This window comes from Salvelinus sp. IW2-2015, linkage group LG21, assembly GCF_002910315.2.
Source record: "Salvelinus sp. IW2-2015 linkage group LG21, ASM291031v2, whole genome shotgun sequence".
Lineage (NCBI taxonomy): Eukaryota > Metazoa > Chordata > Actinopteri > Salmoniformes > Salmonidae > Salvelinus > Salvelinus sp. IW2-2015.
Genome location: NC_036861.1, coordinates 1,397,726 through 1,414,682, shown reverse-complemented (window position 1 = coordinate 1,414,682; position 16,957 = coordinate 1,397,726). Strand labels below are relative to the sequence as shown.

The 16,957-nt window shown below is 42.9% G+C and overlaps 2 protein-coding genes across 2 annotated transcripts in view; one reads left to right on the top strand and one right to left on the bottom strand.

Annotated features, from left to right (window-relative positions):
* Positions 1-602: 602 nt before the first annotated feature.
* Positions 603-12,623, top strand: LOC111982392 (protein LTV1 homolog). Its single transcript, XM_024013961.3, has 11 exons — positions 603-789; positions 1,220-1,351; positions 2,444-2,656; positions 3,033-3,123; positions 3,260-3,392; positions 3,624-3,849; positions 5,875-6,002; positions 6,151-6,296; positions 6,489-6,541; positions 6,762-6,962; positions 12,120-12,623. Exons 1-11 carry the CDS (start codon positions 787-789, stop codon positions 12,231-12,233), a joined length of 1,440 nt encoding a protein of 479 aa, XP_023869729.1. The 5' UTR covers positions 603-786; the 3' UTR covers positions 12,234-12,623.
* Positions 12,624-13,638: 1,015 nt separating this feature from the next.
* LOC111982476 (interferon gamma receptor 1) overlaps positions 13,639-16,957 on the bottom strand; it is a 12,008-nt gene continuing 8,689 nt past the window's right edge. The window contains exons 4-7 of the mRNA XM_024014046.3: positions 15,670-15,821; positions 15,087-15,246; positions 14,743-14,885; positions 13,639-14,488 (exon numbers count right to left, since the gene is read on the bottom strand). Of these exons, the coding sequence (XP_023869814.1) occupies positions 14,093-14,488; positions 14,743-14,885; positions 15,087-15,246; positions 15,670-15,821 (851 nt within the window). The 3' untranslated portion in view covers positions 13,639-14,092. The remainder of the gene's footprint in view (positions 14,489-14,742; positions 14,886-15,086; positions 15,247-15,669; positions 15,822-16,957) is intronic.

Here is a 16,957-nt window from a genome sequence, read left to right as displayed (position 1 = left end):
ATTATATTTTAAGACAATTAAATATTCTAACAAAAAAACTGTTAGAAGTATWAGTATGTCTGTCCCTTAAGGTCCTTGTGTAATGTGATATTGTACCCCCTAGCCCAATTGTCCTTTGTATATTATGTATATATACTTGTGTTCCCCCATGTACTTTCTGTATTGATTTGTTCATTWAAAAAAAAATAACTGCCTTGCTCAGGGGCAGAAGGACAGATTTTTACCTTGTCAGCTCGGGGATTCGATCCAGCAACCTTTCGGTTACTGGCCCAACGCTCCTACCCGCCAGGCTACTTACATTCCAGTTGCTTGGTTTTCAATGAACAATTATTTCATACAGAGAATACATACTTTGACAACATAATATATTAATACAAATTCAATAATGTATAGCAATCTGGTCCCGTGTGGCTCAGTTGGTAGAGCATGGCGCTTGCAACGCCAGGGTTGTGGGTTCATTCCCCACGGGGGGACCAGGATGAATATGTATGAACTTTCCAAATTGTAAGTCGCTCTGGATAAGAGCGTCAGCTAAATGACTTAAATGTAAATGTAAATGATATATTGTATGAAGTGAACAAACTACACCCCTTTTGTCCTGTGAAATGGTTTGTTCCAAAAATGGTAGAAGCAGCGTGTGAGGAAGGAGTCCGCGTGGATAAACAACATTGACTTCTTCTTTTTTTTAATCCCCGTAAATGACACTATTTTAGCGCGAGATAAACTGTCACAAACGTTTTTGTAAAAAATACTTTGAAAGTGTGTTCACAGCGGTCCAATTGAACTATGGTAAGCACACTTTCAGCTTTGCATTCTATGTCGACAGATAGGTAGCTAGCTAACTTACTAACGTTACATAAATAATGCCAACTGTTGTGCTTGTCAATATCTAGTAAATCAAATATGTTAGCTAGCTAATATGTTGTTTCAAGTGTGGGTGAGATTGATCGTTTAAGCAATAGCCAACCAACTAACTTGTGTGTTGGTTGTTAGCTAGTTAAGCTAAGTTAGCTAACTTGCTAGTCCATGAACAACATCAATTTACATTTCAGAACAGTTCTTCCTTTCTGTGTACTGCCTAACCCTCATGTACAAAGGGCTTGTGATGAACAGTGACCACTCAACACAGGTCACTGACATATTGCTGCATCTGAGCCCGATGCAGTTGACCCAAAGACTATGTAACAAATTACATTATCTACATGTCTTTCTTTTCTAGCCTAATAAAAGGAAGAAGGCATTCATTGACAAGAAGAAAGCGGTGACCTTCCACCTGGTCCACAGAAGTCAGAGGGACCCTCTCGCTGCTGACGAGAAAGCACCGCAGCATGTCCTCCTACCCGCACAAAAGGTAAGAACGTGTTATTACAGTGGTTCCCAACCTTTTCAGGTTGCTGAGTGTGGTTACATGCACAAAATAATGAGATTATTGTGGATAGTCAGGTTAATATAATAGTTTGATTAAAACATATATACATGTTTTGCAAGAATAACAATTCCCATAATAATCCTGTTTACATGGACACATCTGAAAAGGTTACCTGTTGGCGCTCTGATAAATGCCTAAATCCCTAATCAAAATAAACGGTCTACCACAGTGAACATGTTATTTTTGGGAAGCATATTTGATTCTGAGTTCGGACATGTAAAGTTTGTATGTGGAAAAACGACTTCTAAAACGCATACGTTTAGTTGTACCCAACTCATTTCACTCGTGCTGGTGCTAACACATGCGCAGATCAGAGACACMGCTGGAACGCCGATTAAGTTGTTTACATGTTCCTATTCGAAAGATTGCTCAGAAAAGCAAGTGTTTTAATCGGCGATTTAATGACATTACGCCGATTACGATAAACAAGAGTAAGGTGTTTACATGAGTATTGCATAGAAAACGTACTCACTGTACCGTCAACTGAATTTTGCTCTTGCCGGAGTACCGCTGAAGTACCCACTAGTGTGCATTTTACCAGTAGGCCTATGTTCTTATGAGTCTTGAGAGTCCGTGCTTCTACATCTGCATTGCTTGCTGTTTGGGATTTTAGGCTGGGTTTCTGTATAAGCACTTTGTGACATCTGCTGATGTAGACAGGGCTTTATAAATACATTTGATTGAGATTCGTGTCAAGTACCCCCTGTGGATAGACCAAGTACCCCCAGGGGTTCTAGTACCCACTGTGTTAGTACATGTACCAGACTTTACTAAGGTATTTAGTGTTGCAATGGAAGAAATGGTCACAGTTTTCATCAAAAGACATCCATTGGTTACAATATTTAGGCTACTTATCCTAGTAGGAGAGTTCAACTTCAAGTCAAAAACATATTTGTTTTAGATATTCATTGGCCAAGGACAACCAAGATATTTGGTGCATGAAATCCTGCTTTATGTGCACAATTGTATGTTTCGTGTCAGCCTGTAACCACTTACTCTACTGTCTGTTTTCAGGTGGATGTGGAGAAGCGGCAAGAGGAGCAGAGGGAGTTTGGGGTGTTTTTCGACGACGACTACAACTATCTGCAGCACCTGAGAGAAACGGTTCGGCACGTAGAGTGGGCTTCATCCGGCAAATCACAGAGAGGCAAACGTACCCATGACCTCCAGGATGGGGATGACGATGACGAGGAAGATGAGGAGGAGGAGGAGGAAAAGGCTACTCCTGTAAGTTTAGCAGGAGGTCCAGTGGTTGTTACTGAGTGGAACAGTTGTGTAAATGTTTGGGCTATATATTGGACCAAACCGCTGATGGTGTAAATACAAGTTGAAATGATCTGGTCCTTTGATAACAATGTAGCTAGCTGGAGTAGTTTTTAGAGGCTTGCATTTGTGAGATCAAGTTTCCCCAATACATAGTGTATTTTAGGTTGTGAAAGGAGTGACTGTAGGATGGGGTATGGGGGCAACATTAGCTATCATGATTACATTTCTCTTAATAACCACTACACATTTTATAGCAACAGTGAGCAGGGTAGCCAGTATTTTTGAGGTAATTGTGATAAACGGAAATATTAAAACTATTATGCTTTTGTAACTTCAGCWGACCGTCTCCTTCAACTTGCCCTCCTCTGTGTTTGCGTCAGAGTTTGAGGAGGAGGTGGGAATGTTGAACAAAGCTGCCCCCATCTCAGGTAAGAGCCTGTCAGTAACAAAACCAAACTCCAGAAAGATGCCATTTTGGGTTCTTTGTTTTATGGCCAGGTCATTATTCTAAATCAGTGAATTCTTTAAGTTTTTAACTCTTGTCCCTCATGTTTTGTCTCAAAGGACCCAGGCTGGACATGGACCCAGACATCGTAGCTGCTCTCGATGAGGACTTTGACTTTGACGACCCAGACAACATGCTGGATGACGACTTCATTTTGAAGGCCAACGATGTCAAAGGAGCTGTTGGCGTGTGGTAAGAATATATAYTTTATATCAGTTTTATTTATTTTTAGCAACCCTTAGTACAATTAATTTGGGCTATACCAATCAAGTTACAATTGTTTGGAAAGAGGATTGCTTTTTTGGTTTCAGTTTCTTACTAAGAGCTGGTTAACATCTGCTAATTGAAGTCCTGTCACAATAAAGCTGTGCTCTCCCAAGTCTCTTTGTGCTGTTGGAAACCTCTCTGTCTCTCTCATTGCAGTGATGATGATGAAGAGTGGGAGGATACAGACGAAGAGGAGAGCGACTCTGAGGGGGACGTTGACTCTGAGGGCGGTGTCTCTGGTGATGAGGACGGCGWGGGGCGCCCCCGGGAGTTCATGTTCATGGACGAGGAGACTAAAACTCGCTTCACAGAATACTCCATGACCTCGTCAGTCATGAGGAGGAACGAACAGCTCACGCTGCTGGATGACCGCTTTGAGAAGGTCAGTGAGCCCCGGACATACATTTGGGGTTTGGACCTGGGTTGCATTTTGTGACCTTTGGTAAAAGATCAACTGTGGGTGACTGGCTGATCTAACAGCATAAACACTCAGGTAGGGCTGTGGCGGTCAAAAAATGTAGTCAGTCGGTGATTGTCAAGCAAATAACTGTCGGTCTCGCAGTGATTGACCGTTAATTAACATAAACACATTTAGCATYTCCTGGCTTCCACATTTTAAGAAGTCTAATACACGTTGGGCTGTATGTTTTGATTTTTAATACATTGTACGCCTGCATGATGAGACTCTAATGATGATTTGAAATAAGTTGCTTGAAATGCATGAGCTCTGCTTTTGTTTTTTTCCGCAAGCTGTACACACTCCAATAGTCTCTCATTGACAATTCCAAGCACTTGATAATACCTCGAATTTCACGGCGGCATCCCCTTTGTGGTCATAATGCACCCTAAAAAAAATCCATACCTTTTGCGGGCCGGTGTGCTGCGTTGTGCCCTTTTCCCTGAGTGCACTGCGCAAGCCGAAGCACGGCTCTCCGTCACGTGACCRGGTCTTGTTCACAGGCTACAAGTTAAGACAGATGCAACTGCGGGCGTCCTTATCCAATTCCAAGGTGCGTATTGAAGATATTGGAAGAACTGTCCACATTTACTTTTTGTCAGCCAAGAAGATGAGTAGGCCTAACGAACAGCAAAAGCACTAGCCTATGTCAATCAATAGTACAAAAGTCTACTTATTCTGTACTAGAAATTAGTATTCCAAACATAGTCTGGGACAGTTGTGGGATGCAATGGATCCCAAATTAATAYAACCACAAAGCATMAAAAAAATGTATTATGCAATGTGGTGGAAGCAACAGATCTGAACATTTAGCTTAAAATGTTGATAAACTATTCAGCTTTTCCTTCACATTATAAGTGCGAATGTTCCATTAGCGGGAAAACACCATTCTCAAAAGTGACCTAAAATGCGATTATGCATGTAATTYTTTTCACAATAGAGATGTATTTTTATGGTGAAAATGACCTTCCCCAAACGTGAAACTCTTGCGCTGCTTATGTATGCACGTTAGGTTCTACACCCCTTGTAAAGTGGATTAATGTGCTTAATTTTAAGAAGTTATTTGGCCTCATTAATTACGATACAAACCTTATTAAAACATAAAGGCCGATGGGCTAGGCTACATGAGGTGTGCGACTATGATTCGAACAAGTCGCAAATTATAAAAAAAAAAAAAAAATCTTATGCTGGACATCATTCACAAGTGATAGGCTAATATTGTCAGCCATCAGACTATTCTTAATTTAATCTTGTCTTTGCACATACTAAATAATATATGTGTAACATTTTTACTTATTTAGATTTGACCATTATCATGCACCTGCATGGAAACACGGGCAGCAGGAAAAAATCCATCTCATCTATGCACTTAAATAGTGATGGAGGACGTTTTTCCCCACGGTTTATTTTCATGCCAGCCAGGTAGGCTATACTCCTGTTGTAAAGAGAAAGCAATGTGCTTAATATTAGGAAAGTTGAGAAATAAATATAGAAGGCCTAGCCTATAGAAAGCTGATGGGATCCTCTTCTTTTTATTAGCGGCCATCACTCTGTTTTCTCCTGCAATAGCATAGCCTATAGAAATGTGCCGCAAMATGAGCTCATTGGCTCTCATGAAGTGTTTGATTAGATTTTCGTTTACATTTGCGTTGATGTCAGAGTGATTAGAGGGACAATCGAGTGCTGAGTACCAGGCAGTTTGCAAGTTTGGTAGGCTACTGATCACCAGCAGCATCAGCTTGGAGAAGCCTAATTACCGTGACTAAACGCTCACGTGGAATTTGACTGCCTTCATGACTCGTGACCACCGGTGTGGCGGTAATACGGTCACCGCAACAGCCCTACACTCAGGTGCTGATTTCAACTTATGATATTCAGTTAATTAAAACAATGATTTAAATGAATGTCATTGTATCGTTTTCAGAACTTGTTTCTTTCTGTCTCCCTTAGTTTTTCGAGCAGTTTGACGAGGATGAGATTGGGGCCCTGGACAACGCTGAGCTGGAAGGGCATATCGAGCCAGACAGTGCTCGCCTGGAGGAGGTCATCAAAGACTACTTCAAACAGAAGGCGTTAGAGTGAGTGTGTGTGTAACTCCATAGCAATACTCTTAGATAAAGACAGAGGCGGAAGTCCTCATTGGACACAATGGATTACCATAAGCACGTCTTTATGTGTGTTTAACTATAGATAATGACAGTAATTGAATCAACTGTATTCTTTCAGCTACCAGAGGCCTGACGCCCTGGGTCCTAAAGAGCTGCCAGTGGTGAGGGAGGAGGAGGAGGAGGATGAAGAGGAACAGGAACAGGAGATGGAGACCATTGTCCTGACGGCACCAGCAGAGAAGTGGGACTGTGAAACCATTATCAGTAAGTTAGTCTACTAAACGTGTTGCTATTGTCTGTTCAGTAACTAACACTTTAATATTACCATTGTAGTACATGCCTGATGACAATTATGTTCTGATGACATACGAATTGGCTAGATCTTTTATTACCATAATTACTACATTTTCCTTCTTTTTTTTAATGAATATTGAAATCCTTTCTTTACYMTCCAAGGTACCTATTCAAATTTGTATAACCATCCAAAAATCATCAAAGATCCACCAAAGGTAAGAAATGTTTTCCTCTGTTGGTTGTTTGAGCGAAGATAACAGAAAGAAATACATTGTCACGTAGTAAGTTGCATGTCTAACATGAAACATTTTGTGAGGCTTTTAGCTCRTCTTCCTACCCAACGTTAGCTACTAAGTTGTGAATTTAAGGCATCAGCTCCGGGCCGTTGTTGCTGTTGATATGACCGTTTAGTGTATTTCTGTGTTCTCTTCTCAGGCAAAGCCCATCCGAGTGTCCACCAGGACAGGCATTCCCCTGGACGTCCTTCCCGGGAGGGGCCTGACAGCCAAGCAGGCGGAGCGCATGGAGCGTATCAATGACTCAGACCTGCCCCGAGTCGCCACACAGCCCCGACCTCGAGAGGAGAGCAAGGGGGAGCGGAAAGCCAGGAAACAGGGCATCAGAGAGGAACGCAAGGTGGGTTACTATACTCACGACTAATAGTTCTGTCTGGCCCTCCCTACTGGGGGTTCATGTGGAGAATTCATTTATTGTTGGCTTGGTAACAAAATGGTTGAAAAAGCTCCTTGAACAATCGTCATAGGTTGGAATACTGTGCTCCATTTTTTTATATATACAGTTGAAGTCGGAAGTTTATATACACTTAGGTTGGAGTCATTAAAACTCGTTTTTCAACCACTCCACAAATTTCTTGTTAACAAACTATAGTTTTGGCAAGTCGGTTACGACATCTACTTTGTGCATGACACAAGTAGTTTTTCCAACAATTGTTTACAGACAGATTATTTAACTTATAATTCACTGTATCACAATTCCAGTGAGTCAGAAGTTAAAATCAAAAATAATTGTAGATCTCCACAAGTCTGGTTCATAGCGCTAAGGAAGGAGACGTGTTCTGTCTCCTAGAGATGAACGTACTTTGGTGCGAAAAGTACAAATCAATCCCAGAACAACAGCAAAGGACCTTGTGAAGATGCTGGAGGAAACGGGTACAAAAGTATCTATATCCACAGTAAAACGAGTCCTATATCGACATAACCTGAAAGGTCACTCGGCAAGGAAGAAGCCACTGTTCCAAAACCGCCATAAAAAAGCCAGACTGGTTTGCAACTGCACATGGGGGCAAAGATTGTACTTTTTGGAGAAATGTCCTCTGGTCTGATGAAACAAAAATAGAACTGTTTGGCCATAATGACCATCGTTATGTTTGGAGGAAAAAGGGGGATGCTTGCAAGCCGAGGAACACCATCCCAACCGTGAAGCACGGGGGTGGCAGCATCCTGTTGTGGGGGAGCTTTGCTGCAGGAGGGACTGGTGCAATTCACAAAATAGATGGCATCATGAGGAGGAACATTATGTGGATATATTGAAGCAACATCTCAAGACATCAGTCAGTCAGTCAGTCAGGAAGTTAAAGCTTGGTCGCAAATGGGTCTTCCAAATGGACAATGACCCCAAGCATACTTCCAAAGTTGGAGCAAAATGGCTTAAGGACAACAAAGTCAAGGTATTGGAGTGGCCATCACAAAGCCCTGACCTCAACCCTATAGAGAATGTGGGCAGAACTGAAAAAGCGTGTGCTAGCAAGGAGGTCTACAAACCTGACTCAGTTACACCAGCTCTGTCAAGAGGAAAGGGCCAAAATTCACCCAACTTATTGTGGGAAGCTTGTGGAAGGCTACCTGAAACGTTTGACCCAAGTTAAACAATTTAAAGGCAATGCTATCAAATACTAATTGAGAGTATGTAAACTCTCGACCCACTGGGAATGTGATGAAAGAAATAAAAGCTTAAATAAATAATTCTCAACTATTATTCTGACATTTCACATTCTTAAAATAAAAGTGGTGATCCTAACTGACCTAAGCCAGGGAATTTTTACTTGGATTAAATGTCAGGAATTGTGAAACTGAGTTTAAATGTATTTGGCTAAGGTGTATGTAAACTTCGACTTCAACTGTATATATATATTTTTTTTCTTCTCCRGAGCTGTATGTATACATACATAAAGAGACCACTGCAATATTATCAGTTTCTCTGGTTTTACTATTTATAGGTATGTGTTTGGGTAAAATGRACATTTTTATTTTATTCTATAAACTACTGACATTTCTCCCAAATTCCAAATAAAGATATTGTCATTTAGARCATTTATTTGCAGAAAATGACAACAGGTCAAAATAACAAAGAAGATGCAGTAGTCTCTTAATTTTTTCCAGAGCTGTGTATATTATATCTCAGCAAAAAAAAKAAACGTCCACTCACTGTCAACTGTGTTTATTTTCAGCACACTTAACATGTGTAAATATTTGTATGAACATAATAAGATTCAACAACTGAGACATAAACTGAACAAGTTCCACAGACATGTGACTAACAGAAATTGAATAATGTGTCCCTGAACAAAGGGGGGGGGGGTTCAAAGTAAAGTCAGTATCTGGTGTGGCCAACAGCTGCATTAAGTACTGCAGTGCATCTCCTCCTCATGACTGCACCAGATTTGCCAGTTCTTGCTGTGAGATGTTACCTCACTCTTCCACCTGCAAGTTCCCAGACATTCTAGGGATTGGCCCTAGCCCTCACCCTCGATCCAACGGGTCCCAGACGTGCTCAATGGGATTGAGATCCGGGCTCTTCGTTGGCCATGGCACGACACTGACATTTCTGTCTTGTAGGAAATCACGCATTGAGAACGAGCAGTATGGTTGGTGGCATGTCAGGATGAGCGTGCAGGAAGGTACCACTATGAGGGAGGAGGATGTCTTCCCTGTAACGCACAGCTTGTGAGATTGCCTGCAATGACAACAAGCTCAATCCGATGATGCTGTGACACATCGCCCCAGACATGATGAATTCTCCCACCTCCAAATCGTTCCCGTCCAGAGTACAGCCTCGTGTGTAGCTCATTCCTTCGACGATGAACGCGAATCCGACCATCACCCCCGGTGAGACAAAACCGCAACTCGTCAGTGAAGAGCACTTTTTGCCAGTCCTGTCTGTCCAGCGACGGTAGATTTGTGCCCATAGACGACGTTGTTGCCGATGTTGTCTGGTGAGGACTTGTCTTACAACAGGCCTACGAGCCTCAGTCCAGCCTCTCTCAGCCTATTGGCGGACAGTCTGAGCACTGATGGAGGATTGTGCGTTCCTGCGTAACTCGGGCAGTTGTTTGCCATTCTGTACCTGTCCCGCAGGTGTGCTGTTCAATGTACTGATCCTGTGCAGGTGTTGTTACACTGGTCTGCCACTGCGGGAACATCAGCTGTCCGTCCTGTCTCCCGTGTAGCGCTATCTTAGGCGTCTCACCAGTACGGACATTGCAATTTATTGCCCTGGCCACATCTGCAGTCCTCATGCTCCTTGCAGCATGCCTAAGGCACGTTCACGAGATGAGCAGGGACCCTGGCATCTTTCTTTTGGTGTTTTCAGAGTCAGTAGAAAGCCTCTTTAGTGTCTAAGTTTTCATAACTGTGATCTTAATTGCCTACCGTCTGTAAGATGTTAGTGTCTTAACGACCGTTCCACAGGGCATGTTCATTAATTGTTTATGGTTCATTGAAAGCATGGGAAACAGTTTTAAACCCTTTACAATGAAGATCTGTGAAGTTATTTGGATTTTTACGAATATCTTTGAAAGACAGGGTCCTGAAAAAGGATGTTTCTTTTTTTGCTGAGTTACACACACACACACTTTTTAATATAGAGTCAGTAGAAAGGCCTCTTTAGTGTCCTAAGTTTTCATAACTGTGACCTTTTTGCCTACCGTCTGTAAGCTGTTAGTGTCTTGAGATTGTTCCACAGGTGCATGTTCATTAATTGTTTATGGTTCATTGACACAAGCATGGGAAAACAGTGTTTAAACCCTTACAATGACGATCTGTGAAGTTATTTGGATTTTTTACAAATTATGTTTGAAACAGGGTCCTGAAAAAGGGACGTTTCTTTTTTTGCTGAGATATATACACTGCTCAAAAAATAAAGGGAACACTTAAACAACACAAGTAACTCCAAGTCAATCACACTTCTGAAATCAAACTGTCCACTTAGGAAGCAACACTGATTGACAATAAATTTCACATGTGTTGTGCAAATGGAATGACAAAAGGTGGAAATTATAGGCAATTAGCAAGACACCCCCAAAAAAGGAGTGATTCTGCAGGTGGTGACCACAGACACTTCTCAGTTCCTATGCTTCCTGGCTGATGTTTTGGTCACTTTTGAATGCTGGCGGTGCTCTCACTCTAGTGGTAGTATGAGACGGAGTCTACAACCCACACAAGTGGCTCAGGTAGTGCAGTTCATCCAGGATGGCACATCAATGCGAGCTGTGCAAAAAGTTTGCTGTGTCTGTCAGCGTAGTGTCCAGAGCATGGAGCGCTACCAGGAGACGGCCAGTACATCAGGAGCGTGGAGGAGGCCGTAGGAGGGCACAACCCAGCAGCAGGACCGCTACCTCCGCTTTGTGCAAGGAGGTGCACCTGCAGAGCCCTGCAAAATGACCTCAAGCAGGCCACAAATGTGCATGTGTCTGCTCAAACAGTCAGAAATAGACTCCATGAGGTGTATGAGGGCCCGACGTCCACAGGTGGGGTTGTGCTTACAGCCAGCACCGTGCAGGACGTTTGGCATTTGCCAGAGAACACCAAGATTGGCAAATTCGCCACTGGCGCCCTGTGCTCTTCACAGATGAAAGCAGGTTCACACTGAGCACATGAGCACATGTGACAGAGTCTGGAGACGCGGTGGAAAGTTCTGCTGCCTGCAACATCCTCCAGCATGACCGGTTTGGCGGGGTCAGTCATGGTGGGGTGGCATTTCTTTTGGGGCCGCACAGCCCTCCATGTGCTCGCCAGAGGTAGCCTGACTGCCATTAGTACCGAGATGAATCCTCAGACCCTTGTGAGACCATATGCTGACCATATGCACATTTGTGGCCTGCTGAGTCATTTTGCAGGGCTCTGGCAGTGCACCTCCTTGCACAAAGGCGGAGGTAGCGGTCCTGCTGCTGGGTTGTTGCCCTCCTACGGCCTCCTCCACGTCTCCTGATGTACTGGCCTGTCTCCTGGTAGCGCCTCCATGCTCTGGAACTACGCTGACAGACACAGCAAACCTTTTTGCAACAGCTCGCATTGATGTGCCATCCTGGATGAACTACACTACCTGAGCCACTTGTGTGGTTGTAGACTCCGTCTCATGCTCCACTAGAGTGAGAGCACCGCCAGCATTCAAAAGTGACCAAAACATCAGCCAGAAGCATAGGAACTGAGAGAGTGGTCTGTGGTCACACCTGCAGAATCACTCCTTTTGGGGTGTCTTGCTAATACCTAAATTCCACCTTTTGTCTATTCCATTTGCACAACAACATGTGAAATTTATTGTCAATCAGTGTTGCTTCCTAAGTGGACAGTTTGATTTCATAGAAGTGTGATTGACTTGGAGTTACATTGTGTTGTTTAAGTGTTCCCTTTATTTTTTTGAGCAGTGTACATTGTATAACTACATTTTCTTTTTTTTGTAAGAGTCATCTCTGAATACGGTTCAAGTATTTAGATATCTTGTAGAATGCTTTTTGTCCTTCACCATTGACACCATATTGCTTGAATGTTTATACAGGAGCGAAGAACAGAAAAGAAGGCCAACAAAGAGGCGTTCAAACAGGAAAAGGTCTATCAAGAGAAACAAATGTTGAACCTGCGTTCCAACGTCCAGGGTCTAAAGCTGTCTTAGCTGCCCAGATGCAAGATGAATTGGGACTGACTTTGTGCTCATCCTCTTAACTGGATTACTGATGGACAACAACCCTGCAACCGCCATCTTGCAGAGGACCCCAACACGAGGACTATGGGCCGTGTGACTTTTTTTTGTGAAGTGTTCAGAGATTGATGTAGCCTGGTCCCAGATCTGTTAGTGCTCTCCCCAACTCCTATGGTCATTCTCAYGCCAACTCCTATCACCGTGACAGTAAGTCTGCAAGACTGCACAAACAGATCTGTGACCAGGTTAATTCAGAAGTTTATTTTTATTTTTATAGATCAACTCTTCTGAAGTTAGCATGTCAATCATCAGAGTGCAGCTCACTAACCCTTCTTACCTTATACAATAAAGCTAAAGATTCTTCCTGGTGTTTTTTTGTTGAGAAAAATTACAGAAAAAAGTCCTTGGATATYTTTAGTAAATACCTACGTCTGTTTTATTTTACAGTTGTGTGTGTGACATTCATTTGGTTATTCAATTATATTTCAATGCCCAACCACCAACAATATTTTTGCATCCTGAGTAAAGTTTACTGAAGATTAGTTCAGCACACAGATTTGGACTGGCGATAGATTTACAGAAATCTCCATAAAGTGACCATAAAAACAGAAATACAACAGAAAATACAATAATACAGAAAATAACATTATACAAAGTGTCAATCATTATCTAACCAGGTTAATGGCAGTTGGCCTGAAGCTTTGGTAAACATTGAAATAAATTATGCAACTTCCGTGGATGGCCAATGTCGTGRGTGATATTTGCCTTGCATCTCACAGCCTAGTCGGTTAGCTTAGATACTTAGTATTTGGTGTATTGTATCCTACTGTGCTAAATCTTTAGTGCCGTTGATCCACAAGGTCATATTTTCATGGATGAGTGGTTGACGTAAATAAAGCTGGTYGTAAATCCAGTATGACAGGTTGGCCATTGTTGCCAGAGATCCCTATTGTCCTTAAGTGGCTCAGGTGGAAAGAGTGGGACAGGTGTATAACTGCCTGCCATCTTGGAGGCTTTGAGCACTTTGTCACTGACTGTTCTCTGAGTCATCCCGAGTGGCACAGCGGTCTAAGGCACTGCATCTCAGTGCTAGAGGTGTCACTACAGACCCTGGTTCGATTCTAGGTTGTATCACAACCGGATGTAATTGGGATTCCCCTTGGGTGGCGCACAATTGGCCCAGCGTCGTCCGGGTTAGGGTTTGCCTTGTTAAAAAAAGTTTAAAATAAAATGTACAAAAATTCAAACATTTCGCTACTTAATTTAAGAAAATGTAACCTTTAACTAGGCAAGTCAGTTAAGAACAAATTCTTATTTACAATGACGACCTACCAAAAGGCAAAAGGCCTCCTGCAGGGACGGGGGCTGGGATTAAAAATAACAAATAAAATAAAAATATAGGACAGAACTCACATCACGACAAGAGAGACACCGCAACACTACATAAAGAGAGACCTAAGATGACAACATAGCATGGCAGCAACACATGAAAACACAGCATGGTAGCAACACAACATGACAACATGGTAGCAACACAACATGGCAACAGCAAAACATTATTACACAGACATTATTGGCCACAGACAATAGCACAAAGGGCAAGAAGGTAGAGACAATACATCACGCGAAGCAGCAACACCTCAGTAAGCGTGCCCATGATTGAGTCTTTGAATGAAGAGCTACACCAATGAGGACATGATTGAAAATCAGTTAGGCATGATAGTGTATCAGTGTACCTAGGTAAACCAGTTCTGTGAAGTCAAATGTCATTGTTCTTAATCCATCCATTGAAAGGTGTTTTTTTTGTTACAGAGGCCTGAGTTCAGAGGTGCTCAGGTGGGGCCATAGCCCACCACTACATCTCCTGCACTCATCTCCACCTCCACCTCTGGTGGAGGGATGTGTTGTCTGTCATAGCCAGAAGCTGTGGAATACATGTCCTCCAATGTCATTGAGTCATCTCCACACAGCAGCACAGAGCGTGGCTGTGTCACCTGAAGCTCAGTCCGTAATTGGCTTCTGCTGTCCGATAAGCCCTCCCCCACCTGCCCAGAACTAAAGGGGTTAGCCGAAAATCCAACGCTAGTGGTCGGTTCCTCCTCCTCTTCTGAAGTTTCCAACAGGCTCTGGGATGTGGTGGTAACTGGTTCTATGCCACTGATGTGCGCTATGATCTCAAATTGCAGGTCCATTATATTCTTGTCATGTGGGTTTGATAAGATTGAAGCCTGTGAAAGAATAATACATAGCCAAATTGAGATTAGTCAGCTCAGAGGGTGTATGGTTACTGTTTTGGACCAGAAAATAAACCGATAACATGTACTGTTCTAACAACAAGCAAAAGCATTGGATAGGATGAACTTGTCCCAGAGGGTAAAATAGTATACGACACACAGTACTGCTGTATACATAATATACACTATATTTTACACATTCTACATAATACATTGCACGTTACCCACCATACACATTATGCGCTTACCAAAGTCTTTGGAAAATTGGACAAGTTTCTTTTCCGCATGCTTCTCTGGCAGAGCTTTATCGTCACAAAGACTACAAAGGCCACAATGCCAATGATGATCAATGGCAAAAGCATGAGCAAAGATGATTCCAGTGAAATTGTTTCTGCAGATAGATAAACATATCAGTCACAGAATCTGACTAGCATACTATGTCATTGTAAGTTCACTTTCCATAGCCACTATTCATTTTGACTATAATAATTCATCAAAACTACAATAATTCATACAAACAAAATGTCAGAATTAAATACTTGGACCAGATATAACAAAGAAAATGTAATGTCAACAAAGGTAGTGTKCTCACTGTCTTCATAGCCACAGATGGGTCCTATTCTGCTGAACATAACTTTGTTGCCCTTTGCATTCTCCTCCAGACTAACACAGTACTTCTCCTTGTTCTCCAGGACTGTGAAGGGATGACTACAGACTTTGTCTTCTATCTGGCACTCAAATGTGTGATTAGTCTGCAGACAGAAGAAAGAATATGCAATTAGTAAAACATCTAAATGTCAACATCATCSTTAAGTATCCATAGATGTCAACATTAGGTCATCATTACTAATGCACTGAGCAAAGTAATTAAATGGATATGACCCGTGTGTACCCTCTGCATGTATATGTGGCCGATGTGAAATGGCTAGCTAGTTAGGGGTGGTGCGCGCTAATAGTGTTTCAATCGGTGACGTCACTTGCTCTGAGACCTAGAAGTAGTTGTTCCCCTTGCACTGCAAGGCTTTTGTGGCGCGTTGCTTTGTGAGTGACTGTGGTTGATGTGTGCAGAGGGTCCCTGGTTTGAGCCCAGGTTGGGGCGAGGAGAGGGACGGAAGCTATACTGTTACATATACAGTAGATTCTAACCAATTAAGGGCAATTTTCATCATATTTACATTTTCATAGGTTACTTGGTAAAGGAAGCGTTTGTCATCTTCACCAATGCGAGACTCTTTCAGTTCTGTGTACAGGTGGTAAGGGTTGTCGAAGCTCACTGTGACCTTCATATCCTTCATTGACACATTTACAGCAGGGAAATCCAACTTGCCTGAGGTAAAATGAAAAGGGTATTAGAGTAGAGTTAGAGCAAAAGCCTGCAGTAATGAATATACTGACCTGGAGGAGGACTRCCTCAATATACTGACCTGGAGGACGACTCCCTCAATATACTGACCTGGAGGAGGACTACCTCAATATACTGACCTGGAGGAGGACTCCCTCAATATACTGACCTGGAGGAGGACTTGACCCAGAAAGGGACTACCTCAATTTACTGACCTGGAGGAGGACTTACCTCAATATACTGACCTGGAGAGGACTACCTCAATATACTGACCTGGAGGAGGACTACCTCAATATAATGACCTGGAGGAGGACTACCTCAATATACTGACCTGGAGGAGGACTCCCTCGATATACTGACCTGAAGGAGGACTACCTCAATATACTGACCCAGAGGAGGACTACCTCAATATACTGACCTGGAGGAGGACTCCCTCGATATACTGACCTGAAGGAGGACTACCTCAATATACTGACCTGGAGGAGGACTCCCTCAATATACTGACCCGAGGAGAATACCTCAATATACTGAACTGGAGGAGAACTCCTCAATATACGACCTGGAGGAGGACTCCCTCAATATACTGACCTGGAGGAGGACTCCTTCGATATACTGACCCAGAAAGGGACTACCTCAATATACTGACCTGGAGGAGGACTACCTCAATATACTGACGAACCTGGAGGAGGACTACCTCAATATACTGACCTGGAGGAGGACTACCCTCAATATTACTGACCTGGAGGAGGACTACCTCAATATACTGACCTGGAGGAGGACTCCCTCAATATACTGACCTGGAGGAGGACTCCCTCGATATACTGACCTGAAGGAGGACTCCCTCATATTACTGACCTGAAGGGAGGACTCCCTCAATTACTGACCCAGAGGAGGACTACCTCAATATACTGACCTGGAGGAGGACTCCCTCGATATACTGACCTGAAGGAGGACTACCTCAATATACTGACCTGGAGGAGGACTCCCTCGATATACTGACCTGAAGGAGGACTCTCCTCCGATATACTGACCTGAAGGAGGACTCCCTCAATATTACTGACCCGAGGAGGACTACCTCAATATACTGACCTGGAGAGGACTCCTCGATATTACTGACCTGA